Source organism: Delphinapterus leucas, chromosome 9 (genome assembly GCF_059928025.1).
Source record: "Delphinapterus leucas isolate spDelLeu-1000000601 "Yukka" chromosome 9, BTC_Dleu_Yukka2, whole genome shotgun sequence".
Lineage (NCBI taxonomy): Eukaryota > Metazoa > Chordata > Mammalia > Artiodactyla > Monodontidae > Delphinapterus > Delphinapterus leucas.
The window spans coordinates 26,418,034-26,436,241 of NC_143137.1; the positions used below are offsets into that span (position 1 = coordinate 26,418,034).

Sequence of the window (18,208 nt, forward strand, 5' to 3'; positions counted from 1 at the left end):
CTTAGTTTGTCTCTCTGCCTTTTCTATTTTTTTCTCTCCTTCCCTTTGTCTATCTCCTTTCTTGTTTCTTCACTGAGGACAACGTAAAATCGACCTATAGTTTAAAAATAAATGAATAAGATTGTGTTTCCTGTTCTAATTTCAAAATAAGGTAAATTGTTTCCGTGTTTCTTTCATTTTTTATTTTTTTGCTGTACGTGGGCCTCTCACTGTTGTGGCCTCTCCCGTTGCGGAGCACAGGCTCCGGACGTGCAGGCTCAGCGGCCATGGCTCATGGGCCCAGCCGCTCCGCGGCATGTGGGATCTTCCCGGACTGGGGCACGAATCCGTGTCCCCTGCATCGGCAGGCGGACTCTCAACCACTGGGCCACCAGGGAAGCCCTCCATGTTTCTTTTAAAACAGCAATCAAACCACAGTAATTAAAAGAAGGCTCTGTGCAATGTGTGGGTGTGCACACGCACGTGGGTGTGTGAGCGTGCACACTGCACTTGTGTTGTTAATCGGATATCTATTCGGGAGGGCAGTGCAGTCCTTCCATTAAGACAATGCAGTGTCTCTGTTTGCTCTTCAGGACCCACACTCCACCCTCCTCTCCACTGGTCACACCCCCTTGAGGCTAACCTGCCTGAACGAAGTCAACAGAGATCCTGTTCCCTCAAGTCAGGTTTAGCAAATGGGAATTCTGGGAGGATGCAGGAAGAAGGTCACTGCTCTGTGCCGGCTGACCCGCTCTTTCTTTCTGAGTTTTGGTAACTTTACTTCCCACCATCTCTTTAGCTTGGGTTTCTGCCCTGTCCTTTCACTTCCCCTTTTAATTAGATTTTTGATAAATAAACCCTCCTCAAATTATCCTAGTTCAAGTGTGTCATAGGTAGCCTGTTGGAAACCTGGTGGACACAGCAACCTTCACTCATGTATTCATTCATTTAGTAAATATTTTTTCAGTGCCCAGGCTTGGCACTGAGCTTCAGGGATATAAGTAGTTGGCAAAAAAACAGTCACAGCCTCTGACCTCATGGAGATGAAAATTTAGTTTGGACAGGTTTTTCCACCACTGTGGGTGGCCGACATTGATTGAACTTACCTTTTTTTCATTCGATACTCGATAAAATCTGGCTCAAACTCAATGTAAATGTCACACTCCAAGCATTGAAAGCAGTTGCTTTATCTCCTTAGAATACTTCCTAATAGATGTTCTGCTGGAGTACATGAGGGAGCAGACACGAGCACACTGATTAGCTACCAGCATGGTCCACCAGTTGGAGCTGAAGTCTGCAGCGAAATTCCCTCTTGCTTGGGGGAGGTCCGTCTTTGGTTCTATTCAGGCCTTCAGCTGATTGGATGAGGCCCACCCAGTGTATGGAGGACAGTCTGCTTTACTCAAAGTTCACCAATTTACGTGGAAATCTCATCCAAAATCACCCACACAGAAACATCACATTTAATATATCCTCCAAATGACAAACTACATCTTTACACCTGAATTAAATAATGAAATATTTCAGATCAAATACATTTTGAAAATTTAAGAATTTAAGTACATATTACATGACTATGACGTGCATGGCTCTTTGCTTGATACTGGCCTCACACAGATGAATGACATAGACAGATTTCCCATATTCATAGAACTTAGTTTGATGGTAAAATAAACATATTCATGAGATCATATGGTTTTTATATGCAACATGAAAAGAAACAATTGAAATTTTCTCCACTCAGTGTCACAGGTACACATTTATGAAACTGATTTCTTCTTTTATTCACAATGCTTATCCTATAACTGTTCCATCAGCTTCCCTGACCTTTTTTAACAGATATATCTGCAAAGACCACAGCTGTGTTATCAGGACCTCAACACTGTCCCTCGTTAATTTGGATGAGTTACTGTAATGCTCAGAGCCTCTGTGTCTTCATTTCTAAAGTGAGTATGAAAATTTCTGTGTTGTCACAATGGAATGGTAATGTGATTGACAGAGAGACACAAGGTTTTAGTGGCAAATGGAAAGGAAATTTACAGCAACGGGAAAAACAGAGAATAGTTACAGAAAGCAAGGGTTTACACAGTGAGGTTTCAGAGACCAGGATGGCTTCTCGTATTGCCCCACATTCCAATGAGATTATGCAGCTTCGGATGTGCTGCCTGAGTGGAGTGAGGATCCTGCTAGCTGGGAGAAACTTGCTTTGCCATTTTCAAGAGTGTTTTAATACCCTATTACTGGTATCAGTCAGGCTGTCCTGGGGACTCTGGCTATATGCCTGCCTCCTGACTAGGTGCAAATAACTAGCACAAAACAAAATTAGCACCTTCCTGAGTGTTTACATGGAGGTGGGATGAAGCGAGATTCTATCACCCATGATCAGGCTTCAGCAGGCCTGGGCTTCAAGCTCTAGGAGGGTCCCTACTGCAAACAATTAGCTCACAAAGATTCGATATGGAAACGTTTAAAGCACCCGGCCCATGATGGGCACCCAATCAATTAAAAACTAGAATTCCGTGACATGAATAATATTGGTCATATTACTATATTACTAAAACGACAAGAAAAGATAATATTCTATGAGCTGGGTTCTCTTTATTGCTAAAGTCACTCCTAACAGCAAGTTATTATTGTTATTTTTATCATTATTTGTTATTCGGTATATTATTATTTAATATACTATACTTAGAGTATATTCGGATTTTTCATATTCCCAACCTCATACATTTTACTATATCCCAAGTTTCCTAAAAAAGCAATACTTCATCTTTGAATGTAACTAATACTGGTGGTTACATAATATTTTTCTCAGGAACAACAGTGTGTATGCTTAAAGATGATTATTCAAATATTTAATTGGTTTTAGTCAGAATGAGCTTTCTCTTGATTTTCTTCATGTTAAGAATAGCAAACTATACTATTTTTGAATGCAAATCATATGTTTTAAAATGCCATTCAGTTGCCTTACATTACAAATGAAAACATGCAAAACTTGTGATTGTGTTTTTATATATACGGTTTTAATACTTTTTTTAAAATAAATTTATTTTATTTATTTTATTTTTTGGCTGCATGGGGTCTTCGTTGCTGTGTGCGGGCTCTCTCTAGTTGTGGTGAGCGGGGGCCACTCTTCTTTGCAGTGCACGGGCTTCTCACTGCGGTGGCTTCTCTTGTTGCAGAGCACAGGCTCCAGGTGCACAGGCTTCAGTAGTTGTGGCTTGCAGGTTCCAGAGCGCAGTCCAGTAGTTGTGGCACATGGGCCCAGCGGCTCCGTGGCATGTGGGATCCTCCCAGACCAGGGCTCAGAACCCGTGTCCTCTGCATTGGCAGGTGGACTCCCAACCACTGCGCCACCAGGGAAGCCCAATACTTTCTTTATATAGGATGCCATATTTATGTTTTCCACAATCTAGATATAAAACCACTTTATATTCAACTCCAATTATTCTTACAACATGAAGAAACTGTTAATAAGGACTGCTGTCTGTCAGTAAAATTAAGAAATGATTAAAGTATAGAGTATGAATGCAAACTTCATCATGCCACACCGCTCAAATAGCATGACACCTCACGCAAACACATACCATCATGTACACACACACACACCTGAAATACTCCGTTGACTTTATATATGTGTCGGGATAGAGTCAAAACCCTTTACCATGCCTATGAGGTCTTTCATGATCCGGCTCCATCACTGCTCTTTAGCCCCACTGCATTCTGCAATTCCTTGACACTCTCTGCTTTAGCCACAGTGACCTCCTTTCAGTCTCTCAACTGATCATACCCTCTCCTGCCACCATACCTTTAAGACATGGATGTTCTTCTACCTGGTGCATCCTCCCTTCCCCTGTTGAGTAGTTAACTTCTAAGAATTCTTCAGAACCTCTTTATAGAAGTTCTCTTTGACCTTCAGGATTTCATAGAGTCTAAGCATCACATAGCTCACCATCAAATTTGTCTCCACTGCAATTTCACATTTGCTTGTGCAAGCACTTTCTGTGCCAGCTTCCCCATCCCCATTAGACCCTGGGGTTTGTAGGGGAGAGTCCTTGTCCGTTTCTGCTCACCATTACATTCCCCCAGAGCCCAGCACTGTGCTTTGGAGAAGCTTGATAAATATTTGTAGAAAGGGTGAAAGGTGAATATAAGCCGTGTGTGAAAGCATGTAATGTTGGCCAAATTTCCAGCTCATATGTTAGTGCAACTGAACATCAGAAGACATAATAGATGGTTTAATTTATCTCTTTGGAGTATTGAAATGTAAAGATTTCAGTGAATGAAGTGTGATTCGTTCCTGCCTCTGCCTTTGATCCCTTAGGGAATCATTTGCCGAGTGCCTTTGATGAAAATATTTGCATTTTGCTTAATTTTTGTTTGTTTTCTTGTTGTCCTCGGGGGAGCGGAATGCCTGTCTGACTCCCCCTGACAGATCAGCTATGGCAGGTCTGCTGTTATAGAAAATTCTCCACCCCAAAGGCTGTAGATCTCCTGCAGGGAAGACTGAGCAAATGCTGTCATTAGCAGCCATGCAGTGCTGAAGACATGCAGTGAGAAAATATGTCAGGCATTGTTTCAACGTACAGGTTTTAGCAGAAAACCATGAAGAATTTTCAGGATATTGATTACAGATTAAAACAACAATAACCTTTAACTTAAATCCTGAGAGTTCCTCTTGTCATTTTTATTTTCTTATTTTTGTTGTCAATTAAAAAAAATTCATGCATTTGCCCCCATATTTTTTAGGGAAAGATGCTTTCATCAGAGAATATTTTAGCTCTACTATTTCACTTCACTTTTTACATAGTCTATTTCATATTTCTTGTTTTAAAATCATCAAAAGAAACCTTCCCTAAAGCTAGGACAATAGGCATATAGAGCTTCCTGAGATAAGATCTCTTTTTTCTTTTTTTTTTTTAAATGTACGTGTAAGCACACTGCACTGTTTTGGGCATAACCGTCAGTGAATATTTGTTGAATTAGTAAGCACTTAAAATAGTGACATAATCTGTACACTTCTCCTCTAATAAATCATTCTGAGAAACAGTAACATTTCATTTCATTTGGTCAAGACAAAAATGTCTTTTACTATTCAAAACTATCAACTAGAGTAATAATCCTTTGCTCTGTATGGGGCAACAAAGTTGGGTGAATGGACTGATTTGACCAAGAATGAATTCCCTTGAAAATAACAGTAATGAGAATAATAGTCAAGATTGAAAGCAGATTGTTGATGGGGTACTTCTGAGATAATTGTCTTCAAGATCTTTTCTTTCAGGTTGTTATACTTCAGGGTGTATCTATGCTTCGTTGATAATTAAAGAAGGACTTGAAAGGAATTAAAACATTAGAGGTTCAAGTGTAAGACATAGTAAGAAAGGAGCCACAGAATGATTACTGAATACACTGGCATCTAAATAAATAGTTATAATAGAAATTCTCTTATCTGATGAGTAGAACCTGTTGTTGGTTACATCACTGAAAAGCAGTGAATGTGAGGAAGCATTAAAAAGTGATTAATACATACCTTAAATATTGTATTTTAATCTAAAACATACAAATTTATTGTTTAGTCACCAATCTTTTGAGATGAGGCCAAGAATTTGAGTGGTGTCTTCTGATTGAAGGTCCTCATCTTCTTTTTTACACAAACCACACCCATAATGCATCATTCACATTTCCAGTTTGAGTTTCATCATAGTAGAAAAAGAAGTTAACACTTGTAAAGCAATCTAAAAGTGTAAGCATTTTAAGTTTTTATCATAATATTTTACAGTTGTCTCACTCGCACTTAATTTAACAGCATTTTAATCAATTCTTTATAAAATATTCAAAGAAACATCCTTATTTCATAGAAACATCTCATCAATTTTTATATAATGTTAATTTATGTAATTACAGTGACAAGAACAACTGGCTTTCACAGGGAAAGAAACAAGCACAACTGATTTTGACTTTGGTAAGCAACATAGGTCAAGGAGCAAGAAGAGAGCAGGGCTTCCCTGGTGGCGCAGTGGTTGAGAGTCCGCTTGCCAATGCAGGGGACACGGGTTCATGCCCTGGTCTGGGAAGATCCCACATGCCGTGGAGCAGCTAGGCCCGTGAGCCATGGCCGCTGAGCCTGCGCGTCCGGAGCCTGTGCTCCGCAACGGGGAGAAGCCACAACAGTGAGAGGCCCGCATACCAAAAAAAAAAAAAAAAAAAAAAAAAAGAAGAGAGCAGAAGAGCCCAGGTTACCTAGAGGATCGTCTATCAGCGATTGGACAGGTCATCTGCAGCCTGTGTTTTACAGGTGGAATGAAGAGCATTAGTGAATCCAACTTTGGTTAATTCTAATCAAACAATTTTCTTTTAAAAAATTACTTTTCCTTACTTTAAAGATAACATTAATTATAGAAATTTTTAAAAATATGAAAATAAAACCCACACAAACACAATGCACCACTTGGAAAATCACTATAAATATTTTCCATCATTTCTTCAGTCATTCTAAATCCATAAAGTTCTTTTATGCAGGGATCACATACAATACATTAGGTTTTAAAAATAGTCCATGTTTTTAGCTAATAGTTCATGTATGAATATACCCTAAGATATAACAATATGTACTTATAATGAGCCTGTCATAACTCATAAATATTAGTAGTGATGTTGGACCTAAAATCAGAGTTTCTAGATTTCCTTCTCTTCCATAAACACCCTATACAAAAGAAAGATTTTTCATAAACAATATAAAGGATGTGAATCACTAATATGAAAATTATATAAACATTTAAAACACTTATTACTTTTTTGAGTATTATATTCTTTAAACAGTGCCTTAACCATTTACAAATGAAGATACATGGGTAACATTAGAGACACTCCCAAGATTACCCTGCTAGGTAATTAATGGTAGAGTCAGAATTAAAACCCAGATCTCTTCTCCATATTGTAATATCTATTGGTACCTGTGAAAAGTCTAGTCTTCATGATCTAGGTGAACAGTATGCTGTAATGGTCTGAGGGTATTTATTTTCCTAAATGTACTTTCCTCCAATAAAATGGCAGATTTCTAATACCTTTAACTATATTTCCCATTAATAATTAAAAATTATAGCAATTTTATAAGCAGTTACAGAACAGCAATAAAATATCTTCAAAAAACAAAACTCTGAACTGCTTTTTCAAAACGGTACCTGAAATTAAAAGAATTTCAAACTTGTTAGAAGTAAAAGCACCCTGTGTTATTGGCTCCAAAGTCTGGTACATAATTCTGAAGCCCAGTTTTAGACTGCAGACAACTCCAAATTAAGAACTACCTCGGCTCAGCTCACTTCATCACGCACCTAGCACAGCGCCACATAAAATGGTGCATACTTGTTGGTTGACTGACTGCCTCCAGTCATTTTTTTTCTTTAATAGAATCTCCAAGTCTTTTTAAAATGTTGTATGTATTTTATTTCTCTTCATCTTGAGCCTGGAAAGAAGAAATGCTTTCTCCACACACCTCCCGTATTCGGTGCCAGAGTCAGGTAGAACTGTTGTCCTGAGCTAAGGACCTGGGACAATTAAATCGTGTGGTTGTATTTCCTGCAAAAGTGTGTGTAACTGGTGGTGAGACAAACAAGTGGCCCTTGTAAGAACTTCAATCTCTTCATTGATACTCAAGCAACTAAAACAACTCGGTCCAACAGTTACCGAGGACCTGCTGCAGGTCAAGGTGTGCTTTGAATTTACATACATTCCCTTTTCAATCATTACAGCAACCTTGCAAGTCAACGAAGTGATCACCCCTGACTTTTCCTGGTCAGAACTCCTTCTCATATCGGGAAATGCCCCCATAATTCTTCTGTGAACTCCCTTCTCTGCCTAACATAACTTGCAGGTGTCTGTGGAAGCTGTTCATTTCAGTTTTGTGCATGCTCTCTGACCACATCTGAGAGATCCAGGTATGATTATCCAACCATGTTGGGTCCTTTCCTCAGATATTGGAACTAGAAAAAGGAAGTTAATATCTTTCTCCCTCTAATGATTGAACTCTTTAATGTGTAAATGTGTAAGGTGTTGGCAGGTGTATTTTATCGTATGTTTGAGGTGACAAAAGAGCTGGAATGCTGGAAGAAAGAAAAAATGGCAACCGGCAGAAAGAAGCAGAGACAAAGGATGGATCAAGGTTCGGATTAGTTCCCTGTGCCTCCATTCACTCCCATCCCGTCCTCAGGGCATTCTGTAAGGCCTCCTTGCAGGGATGTGCCCTTTGAAAATGTCTGGTTCTCAAGTCCATTCATAATACCTCCCTTTATTGCCTCTCTGACCTGTCTCTCCCCATTTCTACCTTCAACTGAATTCCCAGCCACACTGTACTACTGACAATATTTTAAGTCTATCACGTTGAGTTTTAGTTCTGCCCTAGTTTTCCCTGGATGTCCAACCCTCCCCTCCTGCCCTGCCTTCCCTACCTCTCCAACATTCATCTGCAGGTTTACAACTTTCTTCTTCAAGGGCATCAACTCTGACCCCTCCTCCAGTCAGAGTAAAACACCTTTTTATGTTTTCCTAAGCAACCCTCACTTTGCCTGTTTTAGAGCTAACTTTGTCATCGTATACTCTAATTAAATGCTAACGTACTTGACTGGACTCTCTGTTACAGTGTGAGCTCCTCGAAGATACAGATCATAACTGTTTTTGTTTTTCTCACCGCTATACATCTAGCACACATAGCACTGTTCCCGGCACAGAGCAGGTAAGCAAAAAGTATCTTGGAATAAATAAAAGATTAATATATATTTTAATATCACAGAGTAAGGAGATCTCTAAGTCAAATATTCCTAAGTATTGTGATTGAGCACTCTTTAAAAACTAAAACTGGTGTTAAGCTCTTTTTTTTTTTATGCGGTACGTGGGCCTCTCACTGTTGTGGCCTCTCCCGTTGCGGAGCACAGGCTCCGGACACGCAGGCTCAGCGGCCATGGCTCACAGGCCCAGCCGCTCCGCGGCATGTGGGATCTTCCCGGACCGGGGCACGAACCCGCGTCCCCTGCATCGGCAGGCGGACTCTCAACCACTGCACCACCAGGGAAGCCCTTAAGCTCTTTTTTAAGAACTAAAATTCTCATACACTGTTCCTAGCAACACTGAAACACTTGTTCTATACACTTCCTTCTTTTTCTCTTCTCCCCATCTTGGCTGGAGTCAGTCCCTCTGCTTACAACATGGTTTCTTCCTCCTACACTTCAGTAACTAACACCCACCCTCCTGCCCTATTACCTTCCATCTCCTTCAGGAAGCCTCTCCGAACCACTGACTGGTGGAACTTCCTCTTCACTCTCAAAGAACTTGGTTTTTAGTTCAAATTCGATTTCTCCCGCACTGCATGACATAGGGCAAGTAACTCACACACTTCGGTCTGTTTCCTTATTTCTAAAATGAAGGGGTTGAACTTGATTAATCATCTTTAATTTCTTTTTTAGCAGCCAAATTCTCTTAGTTTATACATGAAATTCCTTTATGAAGTCCAATCTATCCATTAATGGAAGTCTTGTCAGAGAGTGAATGTATCTTCTCTCCAGTGAGCTAAGAATCATCTTGGAATCATGGGAACTACCCCAGCCTACATTGCCTAAAAGAGGCCACCCTTGTGATCACCAGAGGGTGCCTCTCTCAGAAGGTAGACCACTGCAAGGGGCCTTGGTCATATTATCACTTAAACATCCTCTCTCTGATGCAAGAGGAGATAATCAGCTTCTTTCTTATCTGCAAGTGGAAATGAAAGCCTTCCCTTCTCCTAAAAGCGATGCTCAGGGAAGGAGATTGAGTTCATAAAGGGGTGAACATGAAGCCAGTCCTGAAAAAGCACTCTGTGGACCAGCTGGGGCCCTGGAAGTAGCTGTGCATGGGAACCAGAAAATGCAAACACTAAAGAACCAGTAGTCTCAAGTATCCAAATTTGATTACCTTGAGCCACATTTTAACATTTTGTTAACTTGACCATTCAAAATTTCTGTCATCAGACCAATTTGTTGTAGTAATAATACCCAGTCCCACTCTCTCCATACACTAGGTTAAAAATAAATATAAAGCAGATCTCCTTCTAAAACAAGTGAACACAAATCAGAAAGTTTATACTGGAAAAGACCATGGTTTCCACTTCGTTGACCAATCTTTGCAGTAGAGTTTTATGACTGTCACAAAGTAAACATTGTTTCGGCACCATGTATATTTCATATACTAATCAAGAAAATAATGGCTAAAAGTGCCAAGACTCAAGGCTTAGATGAGTCCATTGGATCGATTTCTTTGCTGAAGCTAAAATTTAATAGCTTGCCAAGAGAGCCAATCAATGATGCATTCTTTTTAAAAATAATTCTATCTCAGTGTTTCACTTTTCATATAGAAATGCATGCTCTTCCTTACTGGCTTTGTAAAGAAAAATTACATTCTAGTGAATTTGCTAAAAATTCAAATTTACTAGTATTTTAAAATTTTAAAGAAAGACCATGCTTCTGTGGTTTAGCTTGACTGGCTTTTATACTTGAATATCATTCAGTATCAACATTACACAGAATATTGCTTGGTCAGAGATGGAGCAAAAGTAGAATAGGATGATTTGTTTAGGAGAGTCTTAGAAGGAGTCTTATTGATACAAAATACAGCTTGGATCCAAATAATGGAAGAAGGAAGTAAAATAAGTACCTTTATAATATCACATTTTCTTTGGGTAACTTGAAAAGTTCTGCCTACTGTGGTTATTTACAGGATTTAAAACCAATGTGGGGCTTCCCTGGTGGTGCAGTGGTTGAGAGTCCGCCTGCCGACGCAGGGGACACAGGCTCGTGCCCCGGTCCGGGAGGATCCCACATGCCGCAGAGCGGCTGGGCCCGTGAGCCATGGCCGCTGGGCCTGCGCGTCTGGAGCCTGTGCTCCGCAACGGGAGAGGCCACAACAGCAAGAGGCCCGCGTACCGCAAAACAACAACAACAAAAAAAAAAAAAAAAGAAAAAGAAAAACTAATGTGATGTAACTGCTAGGGAAAATGTATTATTTGAGAAGTTATGAAGGACAAAAGCCCGAGGTGGTCTGGTCTCCTGCTATATCATATTGACTCAGTGCCAACCAAGTACCTTTGCTTCTCAATGCATTTTCATCAAAAGATGGGGCTGCATTTCACAGAGAATTTACCTCTAAAGAGCTGAGAAAGGTTAGAATGTTTATGTATATGTCAGTGAATCTTCAATTTTACCCTTTGTTACATTCAATTTTCTTTTTTTTTTTTTAATTTTATTTATTTTTGGCTGCGTTGGGTCTTTGTTGCTGCACGTGGGCTTTCTCTAGTTGTGGCGAGCGGGGGCTACTCTTCATTGTGGTGCACGGGCTTCTTATTGCGGTGGCTTCTCTTGCTGCGGAGCACGGGCTCTAGGCACGCAGGCTTCAGTAGTTGCAGCATGCGGGCTCAGTAGTTGCAGTGCGTGGGCTCAGTAGTTGTGGTGCACGAGCTTAATTGCTCCGTGGCATGTGGGATCTTCCCAGACCAGGGATCGAACCCGTATCCCCTTCATTGGCAGGAGGATTCTTAACCACTGCGCCACCAGGGAAGTCGTCAAATTTCTTTCCAATTAAAAAAAAAGACTTGATTATGCAATATAGTGTAGTTTTCTAAACATTTTATGTATCCCAACAGCTACATTTTCTTCTGTCATAGTTAAAGGACTATTTTAATTATTGTTGATTCATTAAAAAATTTAAATACTTTAACATTGATATTTGATTTTTAAGATAGACATGATCATGTTGGTGTTTTATCCCAAACAATACCATATTTCCCATTAACTAATTCTAGTTGAGCTCTCATATGTGGCATGGGGAGGGGATGAAGCAGGTAGTCAGTAGAGGCTTTTAAACTAACAATTTGCAATTTAGGGACAGAGAGAGTTTGCAACCACAAACTGTTTGTAAAAAGAGGTATTTTGAATCTCAGAACATACTAATCTGTTGGTTGCATGTTACAATTTCTTTTAGAAAGTGGTCCCTTTGAATTCTATGAAGCCAAACAAAAGGAAAGAAAAATTACTTGAAAAGTGAATTGGGTGCTGGGTAAAACTTCTTCCCTTGTTCAGTGATGTATCTTAGAACCTGAAATAGTAATTTCTCTTATTTTGTCATGCGCCTTATTTCAGCACACCAAACACTAAATGAAGTGTAATAGACTGTATAGAAATGCCAAGACAGGTAACAATTTACATGTTCTCTTTTGTATATAAAGTCAATATTATATATTATAAACCCTGTGGGATGCTGACACAGAAAAATCCATGTTCAAATCAGTTCTTGTACAGATAAATTACCTCTGATGTAAACTAGACAGTGATTAGCCAACATCTTTTCTGATCTATTTTTCTAAAACAGAAACTACAGAAATAGATAAATTGTGACTATTCCAATTTTTAAAATTATAGTTACATATGAGATAAGCTTTGAGAAAAGATTTGAAAGACTTGTTTTTCTTTTGCAGTGAATGCTTTCTAACTTTTCTTATATAATAAGCCCACTTTAGACTCTTATGTATAAAGCATGATCTCTTTCAAGGCTTTCATGTTCTTGATGGCATTTAAATGTTGCTAATAGTAACAAATAGTTGAACTACTAAAAACAGCAATACAAATATTGTACATTTGTAAAGTCTTTTCATATCTGTGTAACCATCATAACAACTTGGGTGGGCAGAGCTGAGAGGAGATATGGGTAGCCTTGTCTTACAGGTAAGAAAATTGTGTTTCCCAAAAGATAAATGATTGACATTGTCCCAGACTCCAACAGGGTGGCTGGAGGTGTCTGCAATTTTATTCATGGTCACAATAAGTCTTAAGGAACCAGAGCATGGCACATCCAAGCTGGAAGGCATCATTGTTCAGGTTAAGGAGGGAGCTACTTATGAATAAGAGGGTATTGTTTCAGACAGGCACGGACAGCCCCTCCACCAGGATTTTCCTAAACCTCTCTCCAAGCTGGCTACCTCAGTGCTTCAGCTTACCACTTGGAGAATGATGCCCAACTCAAGCCAATTACATATTTTTCGTTGTATTTTCTCCTGTCTCTCTAGATAGTCTTTTTTTTTTTTTTCCATTTCAAAATGTGTAAGGAAATAGAGAGTAAGAGAAGAGAGTAATGGATGGGGAAAGGTTGTCCTTTTAAAAGGATGGTCAGTGAAAGCCTTTCTAATAAGGCGATTTTTGAGTACTTACAAACATATATCCAGTAATCCCAAAGAAAATCCTGACAAATTGAATTCAACACCACCTGTTTTTAAAAAAATACTGTAGCATACAATAAGGCTTATCCCTAGGAATGCTAGGCTAGCTTAACATTCAGACATTTTTTAAATAATTTATGAAATTGAGATATTTAAAGACATGGATCACCTCTTTTAGTCAGCACTGTACTGGAAGTACTTAACAATGAAATAAGACAAGGAAAACAAATGGTTGTTGTAAAGAAATAAATTTGGCGTTATTTGTAGATTAGTTAAGTCTACATATAAAATTTAAAGTTATTAACAAATTTGAGAGCTACCATATGTACCTTACCAGATATTAAGACTTATATAACTGCAGAAATAAAAATAGCATGATGTTGGTACAGGGATAGCCAAATAGACCAGTGTAACCAATGAATAGAACAGAAAACAGGAAAGCGTACGTAAACTTATGTGGGAGTTCAATAAAATAAGAGAACTGTCATCACAAATGGTAGGAATGGTTGGGCTAGTCAATAAATGGTGATGAAAAAAAATTGACAACCCATATAGGTAAAAATAAAATTATATCTATTTCTTCATATTATATATAAAATATATTTCATATTAAAGACCTCAATATGAACACTAAATATTTAAAACTTTGAGAATAATTTTTAGGAAAATGTCATTATGACATCAGAGTAGGAAAGATTTAATAAGCAAAACTCAAGAAGCAAAAGTATAAAGGACAATAATGATAAGTATTTCTAAAAGTTTTACATTTCTGAACCAATAAGGACACCATCAACAAACTAAAAATCAAGCCACAAGTTGGAAGCAGACTGTGGTGCAGAAGTAGTGAGATCCAGTGTCTATCTAGGATGGGATCAGGAATGTCACAAAAGAAGAAACCCAACTTACCAATAAAAGGTGGAAAGATGCTCAGCCTCACTAATAATTATAGAACTACAAATTATAATAACAATGAAACGCTATTTTACCGAGACTGGCAAAAATGAATGACAATGATAATATCCAAACAAAACTTTGAGGGGATAGGAAGAAAAGGGGGGCTCTCATATCCTGCTCTTGGAGAAAGTAATTTGTTAATACCTTAAAAAGCTGATGGTGTTAATATCCTATGAACCTGAAATAGCATGCGTAAGTATAAACCCTAGAGGAGCTCTTGCATGTGGGCACAAGGAAACTTCTATGCTTGCTTTTAAGAGTAAAAAGAATGGAAACAACTCAAATGTTAGCCAAGGTAGGAGTGTAAAAATTAACTATAGCATATTCATAAAAAGGACAAACTAGACTTACATGTGTCAATTAGGCTGAATGTCAGAATTATAAGTGTAAAAGGAAAAGAGCAAAATTCCGTGTCTTCACTATGCTATGCCGCCATTTGTGTGCCTCTTAAGAAGCACACAGAACCGTATAACTCATGTATGGTCTAGCATAAAAGTACAAAATATGTGGATGAAAAAATACACATCAACTTCAGAATATTAGTCACCTCAGGTGATAGAGAGATGGGAATAAGGTGAGAGAAATCTTCTACTTTAACTGTAATACTTTATTTAAAAAAAAATTCAGGAGGGGGTAACCTGGGTTAGTTGTGAACAAGAAAAAAAAAGTTGTCAACATAAAACTAGAGATATTGCCCCCCCATCTCATTAATTTTAAGTCTCGGTTATACATGTGACCTATTTTTTTGATCCTTTTTTTTTACTCTAGATCACATTAATGTGTCACTAATTTCCACCTCTACCCAGAGAGAAATTCAAGTTCAACAAGGAAATAGCTTTTGCACCCTTCCCAGAAACTCCATTGTAATTGATAGGTGGCTTAAAGTGGCTTAAAAAACACAAATTCATTATCTTATCATTCTGGGGGTCAGAACTCTAAAAACGATCAGGCATGGCCTATTCCTTGCTTTTTCCAGTTTCTAGAGATCTCCAGCATTATTTTAGCTCAGGGTCTCACTTCACTCAGACCCTTCTACCTCCCTCTTGCACGGACCCTTGTGATTTCAATGGACCCACTTGGATAATCCATGATCTTCTCCCCACCTCAAGGGGATGAGAATCCCTTGAGAAATCACATCTGCAAAGTCCCTTTTGCCATGTAAAGTAACATTTTCACAGGTATTAAGAATTAGGATGTGGACATCTTTTGGAAGGCCATTATTCTACCTATCACAATAGGCATTATTTCTCATTGTGTTTTCTCCTGTCTCTCTACATGTTCCCTTTTTTCAAAATGTGTTTATTTCTTCCTCTATCACTTGCTCTCACTTAATCAGTTTGTCTGATATTTGTCTGTCATATTAGCTACACCCTGACAGCTGTGGCCTGAGTGTGGGGTTTTACAGTATAAAAGGCTGGAAAGGCCTGGTCAGCCAGGCTGGAAGTTCTGTTCATGTTAATTTCCCCCTACCTATCATTTCCTTCTACTTCATCAAACAAAGCTACTTTCATTGTGGTATGAGTGGTTCTAAAGTAACCCCTGGTAGGATGCCTCCTAACCCCGTGTTAAAGGGAAAGGGGTATCCTTCGCATCCCGACTCTGCGTCCCACTCCCAGAACTGCTCATTCTCTACGATGGAAGCCTCTGAGCTTCCTTTCTTTCCCGTCCTCAGTTCTTGGAAACACCTAAGGAGGCGAGCGCCTCAATTTACGACTCCCTCGAGGACCCAGGTCTGGAAGCGAACGCACGGATCTCCCCCACCCCGCCCCCCGCCCCTCGCCTCTTCCCACAACCCGGCTCTGGGACCCGTCAGGCTGGTTCAGACATCTGGGGAATTAACATGTCCCGCCCATCCCTAGCCTCGAGCCGCGCAGGCTCCGCGCCTCCGCCCTCGTTCCCTCGCCGCTTGCAGCTCCTACGCGTGGAAGCCGCTACAAAGGGCTTGAATGAAACGTGTGTGGGTTTAGTGACCTCGTAAGCCGCCAGGGGATCCCGTCTCCCCACAAACCAGCGCGTCTCTCGCAGGAGGCTGAGAAGGGGGAGGAGGCAAGGAGCGGAGCGCTGGGTTTCGCGGGCGCGCGCTGCGGCTGGAGCGGCGGCGAGGGGCTTCCTGGCCATGCACCGCCTCGCCCGCGGCGGTTCCGGGCACCACTCTCTCCGCCCGGGCTGCGCCCGCTGTCGCCACCACAAGCTCCTGCGGCCGCCGGCACTGTCCACGGAGGAGCAGAGCTAGCCCTCCCCACCACCGATTCCCTTCTCCGCGGAGACGCGCCGCCCAGCAGCCGCGCCGCCCCCTGGTCAACTTTGAGCAAGAGGAGAAACAACTTTGGCCGCGGCCGCGGGCTTCGCATCCCGCTTCTCCTCGTCCGCAGGAGCCTCGCGAGTCGCTGGGGTTAGGTGGGGCGAGAGTTACCCCGGCGCATGTGCGCGGCGTCTGGCTGTGGGCAGCCTGTCTCCAGCAAGCGGGAGCGGGAGTGTGGCTACTAGTCATCTGAAGGTGGGGAACTTGCTTTCCTTTCCCTTGAAGCGACCTCGTCTTGCTGCTGGATAAAGCTATATCGAAAGCATGTAAATAGGCAGAGCGACTGTTACCAGGGAGGCAGCCACCCCAAAGGCAGGGAGGAGCGTGGGGCTTCGTCCGGGCTTCTCCCAGTCGCAACAATAATCAACAGTCAGGCGTTGGTTGCAAGTTTTCAAGGTCAGCCACCGGCAGCAGCGATTCCCTCTCTGAATCTTGGGGATACGCAGCGCTCGGGTTGGACTTGGCTGAGAAATGCACAGGACACCAAACGAGGAAGGATTGTAGAGGGGAAGGGCTGTGACCCCAAGACCCATCCCCCAACCTCCCCCTAATCTCCCGTCCCCCGCTGCAGGGGCGGGGGTTAGTATGTGACATGTGTCTAACTCTCAGCGGCAACTTTGGCAGCAGGTGTCCGTCCTAAGCAGGAGCCGCCGTTGCCGGGTGCGCCCTCGCCCAGCCATGCGGGCCGCGGGCGCGCGTCTCGCCCGCACCTCGCGGCTGCTGCTTCTGCTACTGCTCAAGGTTTCCGCTTCTCTCGTCCTCGGGTCCGCCCCTGCGCCCGGGAACGAAAATTGTCTGGGGGAAAGCTGTTCACCTACACTGATCCAGCGTCGCAGCAGGGACAATTGGGTACCGGGGAATTCTGCAGGAGACCTTCTGCCAACCCTTGCGCCCAGGGAGGAGGCTCAGGAGGCAGCGGTGCGCTTGGCGCCTTCATGGGACCCACCCGCGGCCCGCGGCGGTGACCCAGGCGCGGGCAGAGGGGCGGAGGCGTCGGCAGCGGAGCCCTCGGGACCACCAGCCAGACCACCTGGCGCCTGGAGGTGGAAAGGTGCCCGGAGTCAGAAGCCCCCGGGTACTTTGGGGAGAGGGAACCCCACGGCTCTCCAACTCTTCCTTCACACGTCAGAGGAGAAGGAAAAGGGTCCCAGAGGCGCTGGCATTTCTGGGCGCAGTCAGGAGCAGAATGTGAGGAAGGAACCCGGAGCCAGCGACCTTTATTATTGGCCAAGGAGAGCCGGGAAACTCCAGGGTTCCCACCACGACCCCCAACCCAAGACGGTCAATGGACCGTCGGGGCACGAAGGGCGGACGATTGCATCCCCTGGCAGGGCGCTGGCTCTGAACGGGTCCTCCCTTGAAGGAGTTCACGAACGCGGGGGTCCTCGGCGGGGGAACACCACGAACCCGCGCTTGCGACTGAAGAACCCTTTCTACCCACTGACCCAGGAGTCATACGGAGCCTATGCGGTCATGTGTTTGTCGGTGGTGATCTTCGGGACCGGCATCATAGGCAACCTGGCGGTGATGTGCATCGTGTGTCACAACTACTACATGCGGAGCATCTCCAACTCCCTCTTGGCCAACCTGGCCTTCTGGGACTTTCTCATAATCTTCTTCTGCCTTCCGCTCGTCATCTTTCATGAGCTGACCAAGAAGTGGCTGCTGGAGGACTTCTCCTGCAAGGTCGTGCCCTATGTAGAGGTAATGCCTTCCAGGGGGTCTCAAGCTACGGGCTTTAT

General features: G+C 42.1%; 1 protein-coding gene and 1 pseudogene across 1 annotated transcript in view; one reads left to right on the forward strand and one right to left on the reverse strand.

Moving 5' to 3' along the window:
• The window catches only part of GPR37 (G protein-coupled receptor 37), a 65,412-nt gene that overhangs the window by 32,760 nt on the left and 14,444 nt on the right, over positions 1–18,208 (forward strand). Inside the window, exon 4 of the mRNA XM_089917449.1 lies at positions 1,819–18,170. Coding sequence (XP_089773575.1) covers positions 17,145–18,170 — 1,026 coding nt within the window. The 5' untranslated portion in view covers positions 1,819–17,144. The remainder of the gene's footprint in view (positions 1–1,818; positions 18,171–18,208) is intronic.
• LOC149748366 (uncharacterized) lies at positions 15,872–16,999 on the reverse strand (annotated as a pseudogene).